Genomic DNA, 24488 nt, shown 5'->3' on the forward strand with positions numbered 1-24488 from the left:
CTAGGGGCAGATAGACTCCGAGAGGGCACTACACTACGGAGTAGATTGCACTGATCTCAGGATTAGACTTAGCACACACTTCTGTAAGTTCAGGTGTCGAACAAGCTAGTTCGGGTACCTGTTCGGGCGTCATCCTGATTGTCGATCACCGGTAGTTTTCTCGCCTGCCCTGAGTGCGAACAGACAGACGGATACGACTTCGCGCTTTCGCACCTGGCGCTTGAAGTCTCAAAGTGCACGGGGCACATGCTAAAAACCGTTGCATTGCCAAGTTGGCAGGGTCAGGGTCATCACAAGCCGAGGATGAAACGCTATGCAGACTATGCAAGCATCCAAGCACACATCGGGCTACGACGATAACACCAACAAGGAGGCACACTTCTGGATCGGGATACTGATTGATAGGATTTGCGGGGTTGACATGGGTGCTGCTTTAGGACCTGCCTGCCCGACAGAGCTTTCTTTTCCTCACTTTGCTTTCCATGCTGGTCTCGCGTGGCGTTTCATGGTGACATTGGGAGCGGAAGCAGCACGCACAGTTCTCCGGATTCCCGAAGAACCTACGAAAGCTGGTGGCGGCAAGGTATTTTTTTCAACGTCCTGAGCTAGAATTGCTCGTCCCTAGCCACCACCACCTCCGTACAAGTAGCGTCCACACCCTTCTCCCGTCAGACGCCCTCCCTGCATTCCATGTCAATGTGATCATCAAGTGCGACCTCCATCAAGTCGCGATCTTAGTCCGTCTGTCATGCTCACCGACGGCCCTAGCCTCGGCTGAACTATACTAAGACGATCAAGATCCCCTCCACTTAGTCTGGTTCTTGGATGGAGATCTGCGGGGAGCAAATCTAGTGCAGGCACTCTATATTCTTGGCGGCCCGGGGCGCAGGAACCGACAACCACGCGAGCCAATTTCCTATAACCCCACATCCCACCTCTTAGTAGAATCCCGATCCGGGGTCCCTCTCTGGTCTCATATCTCATATTTCTCGTCTCTTATCAAGGTCCTCTCCTCCCTCCCTCCCGCTCCTTGCACAGGGCCTCGAAGTCTTGGCCTTGATCATTGTCTCCACTCTTCCCCAACGAACCACATGGTCCTACTCAAGCGCAATGGATCTCTCAAAGATACCTATTCATGGCAAACTTGACCGAAGCCATGAGTTGTACATCGTACAGATAATCTTCCTCTCCGTGGCGGCGGTCTGCGTCCTCATTCGAGGTTACATCAAGTGCATCGTCATCAGGGCCAACTTGCTAGACGACTACCTCATATATGGTGCTATGGTGCGTATCTACCCCATCCTCTCTCCAGTTAACTTGCCGTCGAGGGCGTTTACTGATATCTTCCTAGCTTGCGTATGCAGTTTACGCGGCCATCATTATCGACGGTTCCTACAACGGCGCGACAGGAAAACACCCGAGCCTCGGCATCAAACCCGAACAAGCCGCGAGATCCCTCCGAGCCTGGTATCTCTGCATGGTGTTATATCCATTCCTCGCCCTCACCATTCGCGCCTCGGTCTGCGTCCTCCTCTTCCGCCTCACCCCGAAGCGATGGCACCGGCTTGTCATCTGGATCAACCTCGTGTCCTCGGCCCTGTTCTCAACCGCCTTCTTTTTCGTTCTCGTCTTCCAGTGTAGCCCTCCGCGGTACTTCTGGAGGCAAGTCTACGGTGAGAAGGGATATTGCCACAAAAAGTTGATCGTTACCTACGGGACGACGGTGTACAGCGTTCTTTCGGCTTTGTCGGATTGGTGCTTGGGTCTTTTGCCTATTGCGATCCTCTGGTCGGTCCAGATTAACCGCAGGACGAAGGCGGCTGTTGCGGGTCTTCTAGGTCTGGGTATGATGTAAGTATATCGACGACTCTTTCATCACTGGGATTGCCTTGGGTCTGATCGACGTGTGTTTCTACAGCGCTGGCGTGGTCCTTATCGTGCGCACAAAATATGTCACGCGCCTAGAACCCGGTGTCCTCTTCCTTTACGAGTCAATGTGAGCCGATCCGATGTCCTTTTTTTTTTTTTTTTTTTTTTTTTTTTTCTTTCTCTCCCCGCTTTCTGGCTTCCATGCTAATAGTTTATTCCTTAGTGATGTTGCGATTTGGTCGTTGATGGAACCTTCACTGGGTATTACCGCCGCCTGCGTTGCCACATTCCGACCGCTGTTCAAGGGCTGCGGGTTCGGCTTGAGCACGCGGAGAAGAGGTCTCACAACTCAGTATCAGGTTCCCAGACCGCGGGATACTTTTGGCGCTATCAATCCTCGGGCAGCAGGTTTCGGCTCTACCTTTGGAGCCATCACTATGAAGACTGATCACGACGGCGGATCGGAGAGGGAACTTGCTATTCTGAAGACTGTGCAAATAGACGTCACGCCCGCGAGTGACGGGCCTCACAAGTCGTTATCATTGAGCCGAAGCCAAAGTACGTTTGGGAGGGATTCAAATGAATTGCCCGGGAGGGCTCTATCTTATGATGGAACGTATCAAATGGAACAGGAGGACATGAAAGTGTATAACAATAATAGGACATCGGTTTAGGATGAAATTATGACATAATGAACACACCCCAAGAAGATGAAGTGAACCGCAGAGTGGTAGCTGAAGATGACCCGTGAGAGAACGAAAGGTAGAGCCTGGCATTGATCGATAGAAAGTGCATTCCTCATTGAGTCTATGCCGCGGAAGTCAAGATTTTATGCGCGAGCCAACGCTATCCCGGCATTTACTTCGTTTGTCCTTCTGCATCTCTCATCTCTTCCGGCCATGGCATCACCGTTAACCCCGGCCATACCGTTAACCACCTTGAGACCTTCTTCTCATATGCTTGTCTGGAACCCAAAACCGGGACTGGCCTGACAACCATATTAAATACATCCGATAGACCCCTCGGCGCATAGATCTTCCACGAACCGCCATCCATCAAGCGAACCCCGTGCTGCGCCGAACCAGTGACCCACGTGTCGATCGCCGCCTCCGTCGACGTGAACGGTTGCGGGCCCTTGACGCCAAACAATTTCTCGTACCACAGGTGCACACGCGCCTGGTTGCGGATTTGCACCTCGACGCCTAGATCGGCGAAGAGATCCGCGCCGGCCCGGATCACAACATCTTCGGCCTCCCAGGAAAGGTCGGACGTGTCGCAGTAGATGAGGTCGTAGTCGGCGATGCCCGATGTCGGTGGCTTGCCTGTTAGGACGTTCCAGATCGTCTGGGAGATGCAGCCGGCCGCGAGATACCAGCCTGGGAGGTTAAGAGTGGCGGCGCGTTTGAGAACTTCGATAAGCGTGGTGTTGTGCTCAAGCATATCCCTGAAATAGGCCATTTGCTCATCGAGAGGAAGCTGGCCTGGGTTCATCTTGCTTATGCCGGGCATACGCGAGAGACCGGAGCGTTGCAGCAACGGTTCGATGGGGTCCGACCGCGAAAATATTTTATTGATTTAGTCGACGCGATTGAGCTGCGAGTATTATGAATTTCTCGGGCCATTCGTTATGTGATGACCCGATCGAAAAGGATTTAAGTTGACCTCTGCTGCCTGCTTATTGTCTTGTCACATCACACCGGCCGGATTTTCTCGGGTGCGGGGTTATCGGAACCCTCATCTCACCTCTTAATCCACCGCTCACTCTGGTTTCTTGCTGTGCCAAGATGAGTGCGCCGCAAGGTTCCAAACAGCTTCTATTGCACCAAGAGCTCTACCAGAGTCTTAAACCCAACCAAACACGAGTTCTGAGGATCCATCCGTCGACCGACGCTGAGTCTCAGATAGAATGCGACCTCGTCATCGTGACGCTCGCGCAGAAGATGGGCGCCACTTCTGCGGACGGCACTACCATCATCCCTTATGAGGCCCTCTCTTACACTTGGGGCGGGCCCGGCGCACCGAAATCCATAACGCTCAATTCCATATCCTATCCCGTGTCAAAGAATCTTCACGATGCGCTCCGGCACATTCGACTGCCCAACAAGGAGAGATATCTATGGGCTGACGCGTGTTGCATTAACCAGGAAGATATCGAAGAAAAAGAAATCCAGGTCGCCATGATGTTCAATATTTACCTGAAGGCCTCTCAAACGGTCATTTGGTTCGGATTGCCTACACCGGAAGATACGAAAGTCTTCAAACTGATCGGGTCCATCAACTCGATGTCCGCATATGAACGCAGTGAAGCCTGTCGAGACCCCGAGACACGCGCCGCTGCGAGAAACTTTATCGAGACGAAGCCGTGGTTTCAGCGGACATGGGTCCGCCAGGAAGCGCACGCCTCGCGCAAAATTGTACCTATGTGCGGACCGCATTCATGCAGCTACAAGGCCTTTGAACGGACCATGGACGAGTTGATGCCAGACATGGCAGACCCTCTGAACAGCTTCGACCCGCATCGCGATCCGTCCGAACCAGTTCATAAAGCCAAGATGATTTACGCCCTGTTCAAGAGGGATTGCGACACGTATCATTTTCCCGAGAAGCAAATGGAGGACATGTGGTTTCACCTGATCATGAGAAGCACGCTCTACGACTCGACTCTTCCTCACGATAAAGTGTACGCCGTTCTGGGCATCGTCGCCAAAATGACCAAGCGCGGAGGACAAAGGTGGCACGTCGACGTCTTGGACTCGACCGAGACCTTTCCGGGAATCGATTACTCCAAGTCCGTCTCAATTGTGTTTCAAGACTTCACCAAACACGCCATCAACACTAGCGGCCACCTCGGTTGTCTCTCGATTTTCCAGGACCGCGAAAAGGTCATGGGTGGCGACGACAACCTACCGTCCTGGGCGATTGATCTCCGACGTAACGCTCCCCGGTTCAAAGTCCCGCTCGAGATGTACAGTCTCAGCCGCTCGTTAAAAACTAGTCTCATTGACCAAAACTACGACGACCACGGACGCCTCCGTTTGTGGGGCCGACGCTTGGGCACCGTTTCTTCCGTCGACTCTCCGTGGAAAGATGGCCTGCAGCGGGAAGTGTCGTGGCGGTCTCGCAGCGGAGGTCTAGAGAGCTGCTTCTCCACAAACGACCGGTGGTTCCCCAAAGAGGGCAACAAGGGTATGGAAGAGACGTTCAAGATCCTAGAGAAGCTCTGCTCTTATGTTTGGGTTGAGGTGGCACCGACTCCTAGAAGGCTGTACGCGGAGCTATCTCGCGACGGCTTCGAGGAGTTTTCTGAGGAGAGGCACAGGTGTTTTGCTTTCGCATCGCATCAGGTGTGGGAAAGTGATTTGATTGTTCATTTATTCGGGGCCGATGTGCCGTTCCTCCTTCGTTACGTTCAAGACAACGAATACATATTTCTGGGACCAGTCGTACTGGTTCTCGGGCGCATCAAGAAGTTGAAGGACAGGGACATGTTCCGGTACTCCATGGCGGACCACGACCCACGAGGAAGTTCTGAATTTTATGTGCTTGTTTAGTAGTTCCTCGCATTGGTAGATACTTAGCACTAGGGCTAATTAGATGTGGCAGGGGTGAATGCGTGGAATAATGGATGATTATCGAGAGTGGGCTCGTCTTCGACTTCGTAAGTCTGAGTGAGTTGGACGCTATAACCGCAGCTGGAAACCATGCGAGTCTAACGACGTCTCCCTTGAGTGCCAGCGTTGGGATTGAGAGTTCTGCAGTCCCTCCAAGTTGAGTTCTGAGAATATTCCTCCAGCGCAATTCCGCCCGGACGACCCTTACTCGATGCGGAATACCGCCAACAAGAACAGCGGTCTGCCGCCGGGACGCGGGTGTTAACTTCATACGATGAACGACTATGATATTTGCGTTTCATTAATACACTAAATCGTATTTTTCGTTAGCCTTGCTTTCTTTTAAGACCCTCCAATATTTCGACCAGTTCGTCATGGCTCATGCCGTCTTCGTCTGCGGCGCCACCGGAACCCAAGGGGGAGCAGTGACCCGCCACCTCCGACAGGCCAGCATCCCCGTTCACGCCCTTGTGAGAGACCCCAGCAAAGCCAGCCAGCTCAGAGATATTGGCGTAACCATCTTTCAAGGCTCATACGACGACGACAAAGCCCTACGAGACGCCATCAAGGGTTGCAAGTCGGCCTTCCTCAACTTCGCCCCCTCTTTTACTGATCTCGCCGAGGAGCTGCGTCACGCCAAGGCCGTCCTCACCGCTTCTAGGGATGCCGGAGTAAAGCACATTGTCTATTCAAGTTCATTTGGTCTCGACGAGGAGAAAGTTACACGCCCAGGGCTGGACCCGGACGGGATTGTAGCCAAGGTCTACAGAATCAAGAAAGATATTATTCGCGAAGTTGCCGGATTCGACTCCTACACCATTTTACGGCCTGCCAAGTTTATGACCGATCTGATCGGCCCCCGAGCGGCCTGGTTCGGAGATCTCCGTAGGACGGGGATTTTCGAAACGGCTCTGCGTCGAGGAGAAGCCAGCCCATACGTTGACCCCGACGATATCGGTGCCTTTGCATCGGCGGCTTTGCTAGACCTGAAGAAATTTGCGGGGCATCGGGTCGATGTATTTACCGCCATGTTGACACCCGAGGAGCTCGTCTCCATGTTGGCTAAGACTACAGAGAAGAAGATGAGTGTTCGCTATTTGTCTGACGATGAGTTGGAAGAGAGGAAGAAGACCAATTTGTTCCTTGAGGCCCAGATCACGATGAGGGATACGAGTGCGATGGCCGATATGGACTTTGTGAGATCTTGGGGGGTTCCGTTAGGGTCGTTCCAGGCATTCTTGGAGAGGGAGAAGAAAGATCTGTATGAGACCTATGTCCAACTTTCCCCCGGACCTTAAACCTCGTGTGGCAGTTCGTCTGTCCGTCGGCTGGAACCCCTTGGGTGGGGAACATTGTATAATGAAGCGGCTGTACTTGGCCTTGCTACTGAGAAAGCCATGAATCATGGGCCATTGTGCAAATTGCCTCACAAGCCTTACTCCATGTTACATAGATACGGGGGAAGCGTTTATATATAAAAAAAAAAGATAATGCTTAACTGAAGCTCGAGAAACGGCCTGCGTTCTCTACATTGTCATTGTTGCTGATACCTCTTGATAAACTAAGCCCTATAACATGCTAAGCGACCCCCCGCCGAAGTTCCCGGTGCGGCAAGCCGATCATGGCTTTTGACTTTCAAAGATCTCGTTCCTCTCGTACGAGTAGGTCTTCGACCTTATCTAACTCGCCCTCTGAGGCACCAAGGTGGTACTCAATGAATTCGACCTCCTCACGGGATAAGAGCCTCCCTATGCAATTGGGGTTTCTCGCAAGGGCGTACAAAGCCACAAGAGCCGAGCTGGGCCTCCACATGCCACCCTTTAACGAGTCCATAAGCGCCTGGGGCTGAAGGAGTATGAACCTACTCACCTCTCCGCTGTTGGACTGCTCGGGATTAAAACTCATACCCAAATCGACGGAAAAGCAAGCTTTGATGCCGGGTTCGATCTGCCCAACAAACCTCACCGACTCCTCGTCCCTGATGTTCGTGTAAGACACGATCCCGTCCATTAGAACCAAGCCGCGCACGCGCTCCGGCACAGCCGGGCCGATCCCCTGCGCAAGACGGTAGAGAGCCGTCCAAAATGTCTCACCCTTCCGGACGCCACCGGCGGCAATCTGATCATACTTGCCCGGGTAGACAGAGTCTGAAGAGCGGACTTGGACCCACATGCCGGCCCGGGAAAAGATGGTCAGGTGTGCGCCGACCTGGGGAATCCCGATGTGAGCCCCGAGATAGTCGGGGATCTGGAAAGCAGGATGGGCGCCAATAACGTTGACATACTCTTGATTCGCTCCGTTAACCCATCTCTGGATGTCTGGGAAGTTCCTCAATGTTATTTCGTCCCAGGTAAGATCACGTAGTAGACCGCTGACCGTATTTGGATTCGTCGACGGAGGTACAATCTTGCCATCATCTGTGAACCAAAAGCCATAAAGCTCCCAGGGGAGTCCTAGAGCAACCTCTTCGAGGATTAGGCCACACGGCTGCAACTCCCCGTTCCCATCTGGAAGGTAGAGTCGACGAACACTGTTCCTCTGGATACTGCCCGCGTAGTGGTTGTAGTTGGCAATGCATTGTTGAGCGATTTCGAGAATGGAGTCGGACATTGTGCCGTGTGCAATGTTATCCTGTCGCGGTAATGTGGATGTCGGTGTCCTGGGATTTGGGGGGGTTTGGTTTATATCGGATCTGCGATGGTAGAGATGAACTTGGAGTAGTGTCCAGTTGAGAACGTTCTTGTTGGATAACTTGGAAGTTGGTTTCACTGCGTCGTAAGGAGGGCGAGGGGTAGGAGGGGTGCTTGGCTTTTATATATGCTGAAGTCAGTATTCAGGAGTTTCGCGATAATTGATATTCACAGGAACTGGCGCAACATTATCCACAGGAACATTCTCCATTCATGGGCCTTGACAACCCGGAGGGGAGAAGGAGCGGGGACTTTCATCGAATAAGGACAACCGTCTGGGGTCATTGTTCCTCCTTTCCCCATTGTCCTACCTTCCCCCGTCGAATCCTTTTGTTAGACTTGATTCTTCTTGAATCGCTAATCCCCGAGGACAATAACTTCTTGCCCTGGAATGATATCCATTGTCGGCCGTTTTAAACATGAATCTCTGGACAGTCAAGGAGAAAAAAGTTCCCAGGGAGACCAAGAACCTGCCAGTGGGGGTGACGCAGGCAAGAAGTGGGTAGTCGGCGGGTGCTCAGTGTCGTAATAAGTCCGTTGAAACTGCGGCTTTGGCCGTTGCCATCATACCTGGTCTGTCTTTAACGGCAGTGGCGCATCCAATCCCAGTTCTGCTCTGCCTGCTCACCCTTAAGCCATTCCTTAGGTTGCACGCTCGGGTTGCCATTATTCATGAATTCATACCTCTACGGATGAAAATCCACTGGCCCCGGCATTGCCATCTATAGAGTATGCAGGCTAGGAATGTCCTGTCAATACTAACGCGCATCTTAATCTCTTTCTATGGAGTATATATATATATGAAACAGTTCTAATGAGACCAGCGTGCAGTAAACAAAGGCACTCTATAAAGACAATCCACAACATCAGACAAACGAGTTCTAGAAGTTGTTCCTAATTCCGGGCCAAATCCCTTCTAGCTTCCTCTCTAGCTCCACCCAAACCCGCCCCTGAACAAGCATTCCCTGTTCGGTGAGAAGAAATGAAGACGGGTCCTTCACCTTGCATTCGCTGAGATATTTCCCGTGCGATTCGGCCCCCTGGGCACCGGCATGAACTAGTGCTCTGCTTCCCTCTTCCGTGGACCTGGCAAGAATGGCAATCATCATTCGAAAGCCTCGCGAGTCCAGGCTATCGGTCATCTCACTATTTCCGTCAGAACCGTGCCATAATTAGCCGGGGATTATTCAAGCCGGATCAAAACTTACGAGTGACACAATCCCGGATTCACCGTACTAAGTGTCACGGGGAACGTCGATGCGGGATACTTTTCCGCTAGCTGTCGCACGCACATTATTTGCATGAGCTTCGAGATACCGTACTGGTCCTGGCCATCCTTGTCTACCCTTTCCTTGTTGTTCAAGGTCGAGAAGATCTTGCCCTCTGGCACTGATGCGAGATCGAACTTGATTGTACGGTGAGCCTCGGACGAAACGATCGTGAACGTCGGTCGCGTCCCAGTTTTGGCGGCGGTTGCCTTAAGCTTAGGAAGGAGAAGTCCCATCAATAGAAAAGTCGAAACGAGGTTGACCGTGATAGCCGAGTCATCCTCTTCGACCAAGACGTATTTAGTGGGATTGAGGCCGGCGTTGGCGATGACGATGTCAAGGTGCTCCAGTTCGTCATTTACCTTGTTCGCAAAGTTCTTGACGCTTTCATAGCTTGCCATGTCGAGCTTCCACACCTCGATGACACCCTTGGCGCATTGAGTTGTGGTCTCGATATCGTCTTTGACCGCGGCACCTTTTTCAAGGTTCCGGACTGCGAGCACAAGCTTACCAACGCCAAGACGGGCATAGTGACGGGCGGCTTCCTTGCCTAGACCCGAGCTGCTGCCCGTTACGATGACCGTCTTGCCGGCGTATGACTCGGTGGGCGACGGGAGTTTCACGAACAGTTGGCTGTGGAGGAAGCGGCCGAAGTCAGATGCAGACATGGTGAGTTTCCGGTAGAAAGATGGATTAAACAGTAGACAAAGAAAGATATAATTGGAACAACTAACAGAAAGAACAACTAACCTCTGAGTTTGAACTGAGAAGGGGAGGCTTATTTATGCAAGCGATGATGGGCGGAGTTCCGACTTGTGATCCCGCCATAAGATTGCACTATGATGGCGATTATAACCAGCCTTAGTATTACAGGAGTACACAATGAACCCCTACTACCAGATGCACTTACGGCGTGACTGTTTTGAGATACTAGCTGTCGACTTCTTGTAAAATAGGGGTATTGGGCCGAGTCCGATTCCCCGACGATGTGGTCGACCCATCCCCGAGGGAGCCCGGACGTCTTGCGAGATCCTCTCGGCCGATTCGGATCGAGATGAGGAGTAAACGATACCGAGACTTGCTAGGCTAACTGGCTATTTACTTTGGAGACTTCGACTACTTCGTTCTTAATTGCATCGCGGATGAGCCTGTATAATTTTATCAAAGTTATCCTCTCACTATTGTGTGCGCACTCGGTAGAGGATGAGATAAAATGGTAATTTGTACTCTAGTAGGCGAAGGGAAGGGTAGACGGGCGGACAAGCTGTGCAAGGCTCTTGACCCCAATGAACTGAAATTGAAATAAAAATCACATAGAATATAGTAACGAGGGTTGGTGGATCCTAAGTCCGCGGAAACCACTGACGCAGGAGTTGTGCGTTGTTGAAGTTATATACAGGAAAAAACCAAGAAAAAAAGGCCTGAGGTTGAACGATATGGTCACCGCCAACTTTAGTCTGCGGATACAGGAGGGTTAGCGACAAACCCAGTCAAATTCGGTACGTTGGGGAATTCTTCGAAGTTGTAGGGCTGATCAACATACCCGGTCGATAAGTAATATTGGTACGACTGGAACAGAGACGTTCAACGCTCGAGCTTAGCTGGGAAGACGCCATTTACGCTTCCCATCGACGCTCAACCACGGCGGGAGCTTCCTCGCCATCTTGTTCCTCCTCCTCCTCCTCTTCCTCGAAGTCCGGGTCCTCCTCTTCCTCTCCCTCCTGCTCCTGCCCCTCCTCGCCGTCCTGGTCCTGCTCTAGCTCACCCTCGTCGTCATGATGCTCCTCATCTTCAACAGCACGCATAGTAAGGAACTTGGCGTCGATAGCGGATTCGTCGTCATCCTCGGCAGCGAGGTCGGCGAGATCACTGGGGACGTCACCCAGGTCGAGGTCGTCCAGGTCAAAGTCGTCAAGGTTGACGTTCTCAATGTCAACGTGGTCAATGTTAAGAGCGTCAACGTCTGTGAGGGCGGCATCATCACGGGGGATGGTCATGGCCGAAACCGCAGAGGCGGTGAAGAGGAGGCCGACGGAAAAGAGGGTGAGCTGCATTTTCGAGAGAGTGGGCGTAGTTTTTTGAGGATGTAGAATGTATGTAGAAGCGAGGCTGAAGTGATGGTGATTTTGTTTGGATGCTATTCTCTTGATTGAGTTCTTGATTTGGAGTCCTAATAACTGGAAGACGATCACGGTTTATATACACGATTTCATCTTCAGCTGGAAGCCTTTCATCATTAACTTCAGACCTATGAAGCATCTAATGCCGAGGATCTCTTTCCCCATCGTGGAAACAAACCGTAAGCATCGGTCGCTGAATCGTTTCGGGAGAGCCGATTTACGTCGTAGCCCTAATCTCACGATGCTAAGAATGAGAGACAGGCCCAAAGATAGACCTGGGGTTGACATTGATAGTGGGTCGGCTTGCCCTTCGCAGAGACGAAACCCCCATCTTACTATCGTCTGATCTCCTTCCCGAGTGCATCGACCTCGAGGATCTAGAGATGAATTGCTCCGCGGCTGGATTGCTTACAGTTTAGTTTACATGTATCCGTGGCGTGGACGAATTCGATACTGAAACGCAGGCTCGTGCTGAAAATATCGCGGAAACGTGGCGCAGTCTCCCGACGTGCAGGCAGCACAATAGGAGCTTCGGTTCTGGACGCGGGGTGGGAAGATGAGCTCTCATAGGCCATGACGCCGAAGCGAGTGTGGCTGTGGGTGAGAGGATCAATGCGCCTGTTTTCTAATTCTGGAAATCAGTGGATATTTTCAGGGTGACATTGGTGAGCGACACCATGAGCCAAATCAGGGGGATCGACAGACGCGATTGTTTCTATTCTAAGCGCTCGAAAGATTAGTCCGAAAAGGGTAATTGCCCAAATCAATTCTAAAATACAAACTTAATTCTAGATGCGTGAGAGATCAAATGTCTTGACCTGCTCAGGGAATAGAACATCTGGTAATTAATGTCGGGACAGAGGTCAAAGTTGCAGTTGAGACTCTCTCTCGGTACGAAGTAATCTATGCCGAGACTCCGGACTGGGATAGCAGACCTGGCCAGAAGTTGCGGACATGGAAACATGGAAGCACGTTAAAATCCCGTGGATACAGATAATCATCAAGCCTGCACATCACATTCATCCGCGCTTATCCTTCCCCTGCCTGGCGTGGTGTGGTGGTCATCCCAAGAGCTGATGCGCACAGCCACCCCGAGCCTACCGAACCCCAATTTTGGAAAGCCCGCCCAACCTAGGGCCCTGGAGTGAAGTCTCCATGCAAGTTGTTCTTTTTCCTACATTTTCTATTATTATGAATTTGGTGGTATTCGAATCGCGTGTTATTTCCCTGCCCACGGACCCGTCCTATATCAAGCTTCTCGGTCCCACCCCACCCCTGGCTCGACAGGGAGTAAGAACAAGACGGGTCATCATTCTTCGACTGTTCCATCGTTCAACGTCGTCTCGAGATCTGTTTTCAGTTTAGCACCTTCCAATTTTAGGCCTCAACAACTCCCCCGACCGTCAGCAAAAAAATGGCGAGCCAAGCAACAAACGCTCTTGCGACAGGATTTCACGAGCTCGAGGCCTATCGATATCCCAGCTCTTGGAACCATCAGCACGGTGAATTGACGCCAAGAGCATTCAATCTCGTCATCGAGGTGGACATGCCAGCGACGGCGGCCCCTGCGTATCCAGGGCAGGGCAGTAATACTATCGTCATCGCTACGACGGTGGAATACGTCAAACACCCATCAACTAGGAAAGAGAAACGTGTTCACTTCGCTCCCCTAATTCAGTGCGATGATTCGAGCGTCGGGTTGTTAAGAGATGAGCTTGGTTCGGTGGATGAAATGGGCGCGACGAGGTGGCATTTCCCGAGCCGGACGTCTCGGCATTGGCGACTCGCAGGCAATATGCAACGTCTCTTTGCAAAAAGGCTGTTCGCTTCGATCGCTCATAAAAGGGAGCCGAGGAGACTATTCCTAGCATCGCAAATCCATTGCCAGGACTGTTCTGGGTGAACCTGGAAAATTTGGACTGGCCAACAAACTGCGTTGGGCGCCGCCCATCGAAAATTGCGCCGTCTGATACAGGGTTTCTAAATCTGGAAGCCCAAAATATCAGTGCAAACGCGACGCTGCATGGACACCAGATCCGCTCCGGGGCCTCCCCTAGAATGGCCTCTCCTGTGCGTTGAAATCACTCACCCACGGACCCATCCGTGGTCTTCTTGGGAGTTTCTGAGAGACAGAAGCTGCATTGGCATGAGAAACGTCCCCCTTCATCTTGGTTCGAACCATGAAAGTTCATCCGTGATGGGGGGATTACTTATACGCATTACCCCTTAACCACTCCCACTCCGCATTCCAACTACGTTAGAATATGGACGGCAGGGGTGTGGGCGTTAAGATTCGACGATTCCTAACTCCTTCGGATGATGGTTTCCTCATTTCGTTTGGGATCCTCAAACTGGGGTGGACATTTACTCGATGCTAGAACGCCTATGGCTTTACGAGGAGAAATGTTTGTGTGAGGAATATGTTAGGTGTTAGTTCTAGCACATCCAGCCCCATCTTCTCCGGAGCGGGTGGGCGAAAAAATGCCGTCATCCCCACGCCAGCAATGGTCCTCGTCTTTCTTCATCGCCGACATATGTATCATCTAGATAGGTCAGGCAAATAGATCTCGAGAACAGAAATGGAATTCTTATCCTTCCTGCGGCGGCAAAGGTAGTTAAAGAGGCAAGCGCTTTTAATGTGAGGGTCTGTAAATGGCACTTCCCAATAGTGAAGCCTACCAGATACCCTTCTCCACCGCCGTCACTACTCCCTAGCAAAGTCTATACACCCAACAGACCTACAACTTAGCGAGTACGAGTACCACATCGTCCATCCGAGGATGGTAGTAGCTGAGGTGTGGCTCCTGGAGTCGTTTACAGGCGTGGATCAGGAATCAGGCTCTGAGTCCTGTTATTCTCAAGCCCTTCTAAATCGGATCAATGGATTAAACGGCACTCCCCAGATCAACCACTAGCGGTGAGAGGACTGGCTAACAAACTGCATGCATGACCGGGACCACTCCGAAGTTTAGAGTTTCCTAGCGCATGGACATGATGAAATCCCGGTACCCCGAACGCATGCTTGACCCCGAGAAAACAAACAAATTCTCGACTAGGACATCCCAATATCTCCAATGCGCGGCCCGGTCCTTTTCCCCGGCACGTTCTTCTCCCACAATTCTGTCCAAGGTAGAAGGTAAATCATGTGGCGTGGAAGCACACAATACTTTGGCGCCCTTGCAAGTAAGGCGTGACTCTTTTGAAGTGGGGGAAGCCCGGAACATTTTACGCTGTCCTCTTGGGCCTCGCCTTTTGGCCATGGCCTAGGATCGTGTGGTTATATGTCCCATGCGGTTGGGCTCTGTTTATTGCTAGTAGATCTGGGTCTATCCTTCGTCCGGAGCGGAATGATGCGATTTAGTGCGACTGAGGGCAAAGGCCACCTGGTCCGATGTGTGTACAAGGTAATTGTGGATAATTATCATGCCAATACAAGTATACGGACTAGAAGCTATGTAAGGGATGAGGTTCTGGGGCGGAAACATTGCCTTTTACACGACAGGAACGGGGTGCTTGAGCCGGAGTAAAATCTCCGCGTGTCAGGTCTAACGTTGACCCCTTGGAGTGCCAGAAGCTCACCAGGTCCCCCAATGTTAATCTCGCCAAGATCACCATTTCGTCATGAATCTCGGAGCAGCGCAAGGGGTTCATGCATTTAATTCACCCGGGTATAGACGGGGCTATGTTCCCCTTGCCACTAACTCCTATCTCATATGGAAATCACTGAGAACGATAGAAAGAAAGAAAAAAAAAAAAGAAAAAAGAAAAAAAAAAACTCTCTAGTCGAGAGTGATAATGTGCGACTTCAAAATAGAGCTCGTCAGCAATATGTGGTTAACTAGCGCTTTCAGCTAATCCTGATTCCTAGACAAGACGCAATCGAACACCTCGGTTCCGAGACTCCAGCCCCGAGCTGGTTCTTTAACGTGTAGGAAGAAGTAATCTACTGATTTTTAACGGGCATAAGATCTGAACAGGAATTAACTTTCCAACGCATTTCCATTCCTCATGTACAATACAGATCTTTGTTTGAGCGTAAACCAGTTAGTATCATCCAATTGACAACGTGCTCACTATGTCTCACACCTAGGGCGTAGGATAGATATCCGAGAGATTCTTAGTGCGGGTACCTGGCGTGGAAACCATCCGAGAGTCTGAGCTTCTTCGAAGCAGAGACACGAGGAAAGTTGGCCAAAGTTTGACCAAAGGTACGCCGAGCCGCTGCTCACCATTGCAGTCCCCGAATTCGCTCAGACTACGCCAAATATAGCCATCGTTGCTTAAGCACAGTAGCCAGGTTCGGATTGACGAGGATCCCGAGTAAACTTTATTTTCAACACAACGCTTTTGGCGTCTACGTCATGGCTGAGACACATTGCGGACAAGGGGGTGACATTGGTACCTCCTTACTAGACGCTTGACGAGCCGTTGGCAGGCAAGTGACCCCTGCCATGGCTCTCCTCCCCTTGAGGCAACATGTTAAAACGGATCAGGCAGCAAGATGTCAAGTTCAGGAATCTGGCTTTTCGTAGGGATTCGGCAATTTTTCCTGAGACAGCCCTGATACCTGATACCTGATACCTTTTGTTCCTCATTCGTTTTCGTCCAAAGACTGGAGCTCTAAGATGTGGAGATCGGGATGGTGATCAGCATGGATAAAGGGAAAATAGAGGGAAAAGCTTAATCCGCAGAGATCGTACGAGACAATCGCGGGTCTAAATATGGAGCTTTGAGTCGAAAGGAACGTGATTGGGACGCAACCTTCGGGCATACCCAATCCACCCTAGGTCCAGAGCTCCCGAACCACTTAGTTTGCGCCTTAGAGAGAACGTATGTCGGTATGTAGCGGGTTGGTACGAACTTGGAACATTGAAGTCTGAGAAAATTCATGACGATGGTTGATGAGCGCAGGATCAGGCTCTGATGCCCATTGCTATTGCCGCTTACTCTATTCTTCGTGTCGAACAAAGTCCTGATAAAATGAATTTGACTCTCTATAAAAGGAGGCCCTGTCTGACTTCTTTTGCACCTTCTTATTCATCCAAAACATTCATCGTCAGTCACCATAGACACAATTTATAGCTTTATACTCTCTTTACCTATAAGTTTGATTACGCTCGCTCTATAAGATGCAGCCAAAGGCTCTGCTTGCCATCTTGGCCACCGCCTCGCTTTCGATGGCAGCGGTCTTTCCCCGTGGAGGGAATGCCGGGATTGCCGCCCGCGAGGATTTCGTTAAAAAGGTAGCTCGGCATCAATATTGGCGCAGGCAAGGCGACGAAACCTCTCCCACGGACGCCACTCCAGCTGAAAGTACTCCTAACGAGACTACCCCTGTCGATGAGGCCCCGACTACTCCTGATGCGACAGCACCCGACGGAACTCCTGACGAAACCAATCCTGTTGAGGCTCCCCCCAGTGAGAGTAGTCCGGTTGGGGCTCCCCCCAGTGAGAGTAGTCCGGTTGAGACTCCTCCTAGTGAGAGTACTCCGATTGAGAGTCCTCCTAGTGAGAGTACTCCCATTGAGGCTCCTCCTAATGAGAGTACTCCCATTGAGACTCCTCCTAGTGAGAGCACACCCGTTGAGAGTCCTCCCGGTGAGAGTACCCCAGGTGGCACGACGCCCGGCAATGGCGAGACCACCACCAAGGAGGATACTACCACCAAGCCTCCCACCACCCAGGAGCCGACGACGAGCGAAGAACCCACCACTAGCGAGAAGCCAGCTACTAGTGAGGAGGCCTCCCCCACCACACCCAACAATGTACCTTCTTCTACCGCAAAAAGTACAAGCACTCCTCCCCCACCCGGACCTACAACCGTCACCGCGACCACAACCTTCACGCCGCCTCTCCCTCCCCCTCCGCCCCCGACCCCGGTCACCAAGATCACCATCATCATCCCTAACCCCGTCACCATCACTGTACTTCCCAACCCTGCCATCGTCACCGTGGTCCCCAAGCCTCCTCCAAATGTCCGTCCCCCTCCTTACTGGGTCGTGAAGAACTACACCCGAACGTGCAACGCCGTCGACACGAGCTGCAACTACCTCTTCTGGATCGAGACTCACAACGACCCCTGGAAGCCCTTCCCGCTCGGCAAGTGCAACTACACCGTCGAAGCTAGCCCGGGCGTCCCCGCGAGTCGACAGAGTGTTACCGACATTTCGTGCGAGGGAGGCTTCCGAGCCAGCTCTGCTTGGAGTGGACAGTTTGGTCCGGGCAACGGCTTTACGACGTATGGTGTCACCAATTATGTTGGTATCATCTGGCCCGCCTATGCTGATTGGCAGGTGAAGAATAATACTCCTGTTAAGCCGGATCAGCTTTACTTCCCTCTCTGGTTCTAAGGCAATGGAGCCTTCACTGGATGTGGATGGATATGTGGTCATACTCATCTGTCCAACACCACGATAGGCTGGAAAATATTTGGCAAAATATACACACAGTCTAATATGAGAATATGAGACCATCAGCATAGAGATGTATATACTTTCCATATATCAGCGCTAACTTGAGTACCGGTATCAAGACAGCCTAATTTATTCATGCCGTGTTCCGTCGATTGATATAAATTTGGATCCTCAGTTCATCCCATGTTTACTTTCAGTAACTTGCCGCGACCACGAAGACGACAGGGAATGAAGTGGGTGTCTATATCGATGCTACAATCTAGCGTGAAGGCAATGTGGAGTGATAATAGACTAGTCATCTCTCTCAAGCCAAGAGCTCCCTTAGTACATCGCAAGTCGCGTTACCAATTTCCACAGTCGTAGCTTCACCGCCCATATCCCTGGACCTGATTTCCAATCCTCCAGATTCTTTCGAATCAAATACGCGGGCCACGGCTCTCTCAATGGCCGACGCCTCCTCTGCCAAAAGACACGAGTACCTCAGCAGCATCGCCAAGCTGAGAATCTGCGCCGCTGGGTTCACCAAGCCCTTCCCGGCAATGTCGGGAGCGCTTCCGTGGACCGGCTCGTAGATGCCCTTGCATCTGTCACTTCCCGGAATTCCCGATAAACTGGCGCTCGGAAGCATTCCCAAACTTCCAACGATGCCGCCGGAAATGTCCGAGAGGATGTCTCCAAAGGTGTTGTCCGTATGTATCACGCCGTTGAACCCTCGGGGATTCTTGACCATGAGTAGGGCCATACTGTCGGCTAACTGATGCCGTAGCTCGACGTTGGGAAACTCACGGTCAAAGACATCCTGCGTGACGCGTCGCCAAAACCGGCCACTTGCGAGCACGTTGGCTTTATCGGCGCTCCAGACAATAGCCGGACCGCCTCCTCCCATGCCATCGCCATTCCGGCCGAGCATGCCAGCGACGGCGGCGCTGACGCGAGCGCAACGCTCCACTTCTGGCGTCGTATACACCCAGAGATCGGATGCACTCGTGGGCATTTCAGTCTTCTCGCCAAAGTAGGCGCCGCCGCAGTTCTCGCGGACGATGGTGAACTTGGTACCTCGAACAATCTCGGGTTTCAGAGGCGACGCATCTATCAGCGAGGGGACCAATATCTCGCAAGGGCGCAGGTTGGCAAATGCGTCGAGCTTCTTGCGGAGGTTGAGGATGCCTAGCTCTGCGCCGGGAGAGCAGTGCGCCCACTCGGGGCCACCCACGCTGCCGAGAAGAACAGCGTCACTTTCGCTCGCCCTGGTCAGGGCTTCTTCTGTGATGGGGACGCCGTGCTTGTCGATGCTGCATCCGCCGATAAGGTCGGTGAATCTTGTGAATTTGAGATTGGGACGGCACTCTTCAATCACGTCGAGCACTTTGAGTGCTTCAGCCATGATTTCGGGACCGACATGATCGCCAGGAAGGACGAGGATTTGGAAAGTAGTAACACTCATCGTGTCTACGTCTGTTGAATACACTCTGAAAAGATGATCAGGCTTGCATTAACCGTACAGTATAGTGAGCTGGTAATAGGCCGTCACCTCTTTGAAAATGATATCAATTTCTACAACGGGAATTATCAACCATTGCCGCTTTCCGAACTTCGGATCCCTTGGGCACGCAGACAGACGTCACTTCTTGCCAAGCATCATGGGTTCCTCCATCACCGAAACTGGGCTGTTTTCGAGTCTGCCGCACCTCCGGAGCGTGCCACTTTCAGAAATGGCAATTTCCGGACCCCCTCCAAACTCGAAAGATGCTCGACTCGTCCTAATCCAAACTCAGACTAGGTTCCTTTCCCCGCACGGAGAGGTTCTGGAGTGTGGAAGAAGTAATGGCGACTTGAAAGATGATAGATCTGGAGCTGAGAGGGGGGGAGAAGGCAATGGATCATGGTGAGGTCCGATCATTACACGTAAAAAAACAGGAATGACCACCTAGCCAGACCATCCGAACACCTCCCACCATTCTCCTGCCATCCACTACGATCAGATCTCTCTCCAACACGTGTTCCACATCCATTCCCGTCTCCATCGTCCCATCCTCCTTTTTTTTTTTTCCTTTTTTTCATTTCTCTTTTTTTTTTTTTAGCAACCATCAAGAAAAAAATGACTCTCGGACGCCTAAATGGCAAGGTTGCTATCATCACTGGTGCAGCCTCTGGCTTCGGCAAAGGCATCGCGATCAAATTTGTGCAAGAAGGCTGCCGAGTAATCATCGCAGATCTATCTCAAGAGGCTGGCACGGCAGTGGCAGCCGAGTTGGGTTGTTCCTTTGTCCGGGCCGACGTGACGAAGAGGTCGGATTGGGAGGAGCTCTTGGCGCAGGCCGTTAAGCAGTTCGGCGGACTGGATATCGTCGTCAACAACGCTGGCGCAACCTACACGAACAAGCCGACGGAGGAAGTCACAGAGAAAGAGTTCGACCTGGTCATGAACGTCAACGTCAAATCCGTTTATCTTTCGGCCGCAGTCATTGTGCCCTATCTGATGCGGGAGTCGCGGCCCGGCTGTTTCGTCCAGGTGGCGTCGACAGCTGCGATTCGTCCGAGGCCGAAATTGACGTGGTATAATGCGTCCAAGGCGGCGGTTGTAAATGCGACGAAGACTCTAGCTGTCGAGTATGGGCCGAACCAGATACGGTTCAATGCTGTCTCCCCAGTTGTGGGAAGCACTGGAATGTTCGTAAATTGCTATTCCCCTCCTCTCTTCACCCCCAGATAAAATCCTCCTGTTGAAGCCTCTGCTAACAAGTAAACTTTGTTTCCACCTCTAGGACCCATCTATTCCTTGGCAAGGCCGACACTGCCGAGAATCGCGAGGCGTTTGTGGCGACAATCCCTCTTGGCCGACCGTCTACCCCAGCGGATGTTGCTAATGCGTGCTGCTATTTGGCCAGCGACGAGGCTGCGTTTATAACGGGAACAAACATTGAAGTTGATGGTGGGAGATGCGTATAATACAAAGAAGAAGTGGCGAATCGGCGATATGATTTGGGTGAGTTGATAAGGCCGTCCTTGGTGACCCGTGGCGATTTGGCCACCGAAACTATCGCAAACATAAGGACACACAAATAGATAAATCTAAATGCCATTTTCTCTTGGCTTCGTGTTTCGTAGCTCTGGCGAGTTGAGCTAGTTTACCCCAAATCTAGCTCGTTGTGGGGGATGTGGCAATACGTCGGAGAGCCAAACCCAATGCACCCTAGACTCTCGGTGAAGGACGAATATAGAATAGCGCTCTGCAATGCAAATGTACCCCGCATGGCCAAATATTGATCAACTGAACTCTTTTTTTCCATTGAAGTCTAGTCGTTCAATCTCTTCCTCTCCTGTATTGGCGATCTTCTTCTCAGAATCTCTCTCGCGATCTCGACGTTGCCGCACCCTCGACACGGATAGGTATTGTGCCCTTTGAAGATGCTAAGTCCGCCGGATAACTCAAAGAACAGCTCGGTAGGAAACTAATAACCATCAACCTCGCCGAATTTTTAATTGCGTGGAACTGACCATGTACTCTCGGCCATCTTCACTCAGCACTCGACCTCTTTGATCCTTTCATGCAATGAGTGCGACCGAACCTTCAGCCGGCCTAGCCACCTCGATCGCCATCGCTTAACCCATCTACCCAAATCTCGTCGCAACATAATACCGTGCTTCCGCTGCACGCGATCCTTCTCGAGACAGGATGTTCTCCTTCGCCACCTGCGCGTCACCCACGACGTCGACGTCCGCGTGAAGAACTCTTACCAGAAATCGTGCTACCGATGCGTGCGGAAGAAGCTAAAATGTGATCGTGCAGCACCATGCGCTTCCTGTACGACGGCAAGCGCTGGGGAATCCTGCTCATATCCACCCCTTGACAATGACTATCGTGTCCCGAGGCACGGCGGATCACAGCTCCTTGACCAGTCGACAACGGACACTGACAATACTCCCATGTCCTACTCTCACGATACCAATGCCTCCAGCACCCCACCGACGAGCGACATGAGTCCGGGGGCGTATGGGTCCGACTTTGCCACCTCTTCAGCCGCTGATACCTTTGCGAACATGGACCCGTCGCTCGGCCCGGGCATGATTGAATCCGACGAGTACCATAGCCCGGTCTTTTCGGTGTTCTCTGCCGGCAACAATATCCTCGAAGCTGGTGACGGCGGCATGTTCGACCCGTCTTTAGGAACTGATAACGGTGGTGGTAATCACTTTGATTTTCGAGGTAGCGCGTTTGATTGGCTCGACTTTGACGTGTCCGATGTTGCGCTTGCCATGGACGGCATCAATGTGGGTGTAGGTGTCGGTGTCGACGTTGGCGTCGGTGTCGGTGTTCCTGGCAATGCACCCACCTCGGGTCCCGTCTTTCAAGAGCTGCTCCCCGGCAGTGAGCCAATGCCCCCTGTATCAGACGCTCCCCCTCCTCCACCCCAACTCCTTGGTCCTGCTCCTCCTGCGCCCCCTCATATTCCGGTTCCCGCCCCCGCTCCCTCTCTCCCGCCACTACCTCGACCATCTGTTCTGCCGTGGCCGTTCGAACAAGGTCAAGAGGCTCCATCCGACAGGTACCCCCTCCCTCCTCTGCGCGATGTCCTGCAAAACTCCGTGCGGTTGAATTCGAGCTCTGGGGGAGCGAAGACAACGGAACTGGAAGGCCTATTCCGGCTCCTGTCCAACCAACACCTCCCTGGACCCGAAGAACTTGTCGATTCAAACATGTCCATGGGCCTCGATCTGCTCCAAAGACTGCTTAATGTATACTTCTCCGATTTTCAAATCATTCAGCCCATCATACACCTTCCAACCTGGAGCATTCCGACCAGCCCGCCCGTCCTGCTCGCCGCTATGGCTTGCATAGGAGCCGTGTTATCTTCTGAGCCCAACGCGGCAGAGCTCGCCGCGACCATCAGCGATTTTTGTTTACCAATGATTACCTGGTTGGTAAGTGGTATCGGAGACACATCCCATACCATCCCTCCCGTTATATTTCTGTGTTAACCGACTTATCCTTTGTCACTTAATAGGGAGTAACGGATACTGCAAATTACTCAAATCCTCTGTATCTCGCAGCTCTCTGTCTGCATCAAATCTATTCCCTCGGCTCCGGAAATCGCCAACTCTACCAGAACGCAGATCGCACGCGCGGAGTCCTGATCGGAAGCCTCCGGGGCCTCGGGCTATTGACGTCTCGCCCCAATCCCAACTCACAAGAAGACAGCGACGTGCACCGGCCCCCATCGACCGACTTGGCTATCCTGCAGGCCGAGTGGCTGGCCTGGGCTGCGCAAGAACGAGACGTACGCATCGCCTGGGCGTCCTTCGAGTATGACTGCAGCCTATGCACCCTTACGAGTCGCCGTGGTGCCGTCGACTTAAGCGAGCTACCGTCGAGATTACCGTGCATCGATTCTGTTTGGGAGGCTCCTTCAGCATCGGCCTGGGCTGCACTTAAATCCAGACTACCTCCCAGCGCTCTGGGCGCACCGCTGTCTGGGGTCATATCGGCCGCGATAGCTGGAAAACCACCGCCCAGGCACGTTTCCGTTTGGGGTAAGCGACTGTGCGGACAGGCTGTGGGCCGTCTTCTATGGGACCTAAAGCAACTAGAAGCTATCGCCACCAACGAATGCTTTGGCGTCCCGTCCTTGTTTACCAGCCATCAGCAATCAAAACTGTCGCTTTTGAGGGGTTTGGACTGTATGGCCGAGTCGATGAACCACCCCATCTCGACGGCAGATCTCGTCAGCTACAAGTAAGTCAAGGCGTCTTCTCCTCCATGCAGCAAACCAAGAATTTTTCCTTTTGAATACAATACTAACTCGAAATTCACTAGCATCTCGAGTCTTCTATGTCATTACTCCCATCTCTACACGGCCGAAGATACCATGGATACAGTCCTTTACATCGTCCGCAATGTTGTTTCGCGAGGTTCTCGCCCCAACAAGGGCCTCGAAGTGGCACGCTGCCGCCTGGTTTCGGCCTTGACAAAAGATCCCCATAGGGCTCGGAGACTTGTCTGGCATGCTGGGCAAATAGTCGCCGTGGCTAATGAATATCTCGTGGCCGCACCATGCGAAATCATGAGGCTGTTCATGAGCTACATCTTCATCACCGCCTTCGCCAAGTATTGCCCACGGCCACACAGGTCCAGCCGAGGAGGTACTGCCGCCACAACCACGACCGCTAGGATCGTCCGGCTAGACATTCCAAACCATGACTCCAACCAAAGCCAGGCCGTTTCGGAATGGATCCAACGAGGTGGCCCCGCCAGGATAGGATCCGCTGAAAACATATATTCCGATGGAGCTACTCTAGCGATCACGCAAGACGCACAGAGCATGCTCCAGAGATTGCAGTCTTGGGGCTTAGCTGAGAAGTTCTCCAAGATACTACAAGTCTTTGAAATCAACGACGGCGACGAACAGAGCAAACGCGGAGAATAATGGCAACTATCGACGCTATTTATGAAACTCGTTACGATCGCGAAAACCATTGTCTTTTGAATGAGAATTTGTACTAATATCATATTGCTACT

General features: G+C 52.1%; 5 protein-coding genes and 5 pseudogenes across 5 annotated transcripts; 5 read left to right on the plus strand and 5 right to left on the minus strand.

The window, feature by feature from the left end:
* Nucleotides 1-1110: 1110 nt before the first annotated feature.
* Nucleotides 1111-2543, plus strand: SAPIO_CDS2275 (uncharacterized protein; the record flags this gene model as incomplete). Its single annotated transcript, XM_016785341.1, has 4 exons — nt 1111-1284; nt 1352-1851; nt 1919-1996; nt 2093-2543. The coding sequence occupies 4 exons, from the start codon at nt 1111-1113 to the stop codon at nt 2541-2543; spliced, it is 1203 nt and encodes a 400-aa protein (XP_016644717.1).
* A 184-nt stretch (nt 2544-2727) lies between these two features.
* SAPIO_CDS2276 lies at nt 2728-3360 on the minus strand (annotated as a pseudogene; the record flags this gene model as incomplete).
* Nucleotides 3361-3653: 293 nt separating this feature from the next.
* Nucleotides 3654-6778, plus strand: SAPIO_CDS2277 (uncharacterized protein; the record flags this gene model as incomplete). The annotated part of the gene is made up of 3 exons (XM_016785342.1): nt 3654-5419; nt 5628-5719; nt 5811-6778. The coding sequence occupies 3 exons, from the start codon at nt 3654-3656 to the stop codon at nt 6776-6778; spliced, it is 2826 nt and encodes a 941-aa protein (XP_016644718.1).
* A 337-nt stretch (nt 6779-7115) lies between these two features.
* SAPIO_CDS2278 lies at nt 7116-8090 on the minus strand (annotated as a pseudogene; the record flags this gene model as incomplete).
* A 961-nt stretch (nt 8091-9051) lies between these two features.
* On the minus strand, nt 9052-10106 carry SAPIO_CDS2279 (putative Short-chain dehydrogenase; the record flags this gene model as incomplete). Its single annotated transcript, XM_016785343.1, has 3 exons — nt 9052-9316; nt 9379-9405; nt 9463-10106. 3 exons carry the CDS (start codon nt 10104-10106, stop codon nt 9052-9054), a joined length of 936 nt encoding a protein of 311 aa, XP_016644719.1.
* A 948-nt stretch (nt 10107-11054) lies between these two features.
* On the minus strand, nt 11055-11492 carry SAPIO_CDS2280 (annotated as a pseudogene; the record flags this gene model as incomplete).
* A 5195-nt stretch (nt 11493-16687) lies between these two features.
* SAPIO_CDS2281 lies at nt 16688-17908 on the plus strand (annotated as a pseudogene; the record flags this gene model as incomplete).
* A 367-nt stretch (nt 17909-18275) lies between these two features.
* SAPIO_CDS2282 lies at nt 18276-19415 on the minus strand (annotated as a pseudogene; the record flags this gene model as incomplete).
* Nucleotides 19416-20069: 654 nt separating this feature from the next.
* SAPIO_CDS2283 (4-formylbenzenesulfonate dehydrogenase TsaC1/TsaC2) lies at nt 20070-20920 on the plus strand (the record flags this gene model as incomplete). The annotated part of the gene is made up of 2 exons (XM_016785344.1): nt 20070-20641; nt 20737-20920. 2 exons carry the CDS (start codon nt 20070-20072, stop codon nt 20918-20920), a joined length of 756 nt encoding a protein of 251 aa, XP_016644720.1.
* An 845-nt stretch (nt 20921-21765) lies between these two features.
* Nucleotides 21766-24396, plus strand: SAPIO_CDS2284 (uncharacterized protein; the record flags this gene model as incomplete). The annotated part of the gene is made up of 4 exons (XM_016785345.1): nt 21766-21776; nt 21844-22894; nt 22978-23705; nt 23787-24396. The coding sequence occupies 4 exons, from the start codon at nt 21766-21768 to the stop codon at nt 24394-24396; spliced, it is 2400 nt and encodes a 799-aa protein (XP_016644721.1).
* Nucleotides 24397-24488: the final 92 nt, after the last annotated feature.

Source organism: Scedosporium apiospermum, assembly GCF_000732125.1.
Source record: "Scedosporium apiospermum strain IHEM 14462 chromosome Unknown SEQ_SAPIO_0086, whole genome shotgun sequence".
Classification (NCBI taxonomy): domain Eukaryota; kingdom Fungi; phylum Ascomycota; class Sordariomycetes; order Microascales; family Microascaceae; genus Scedosporium; species Scedosporium apiospermum.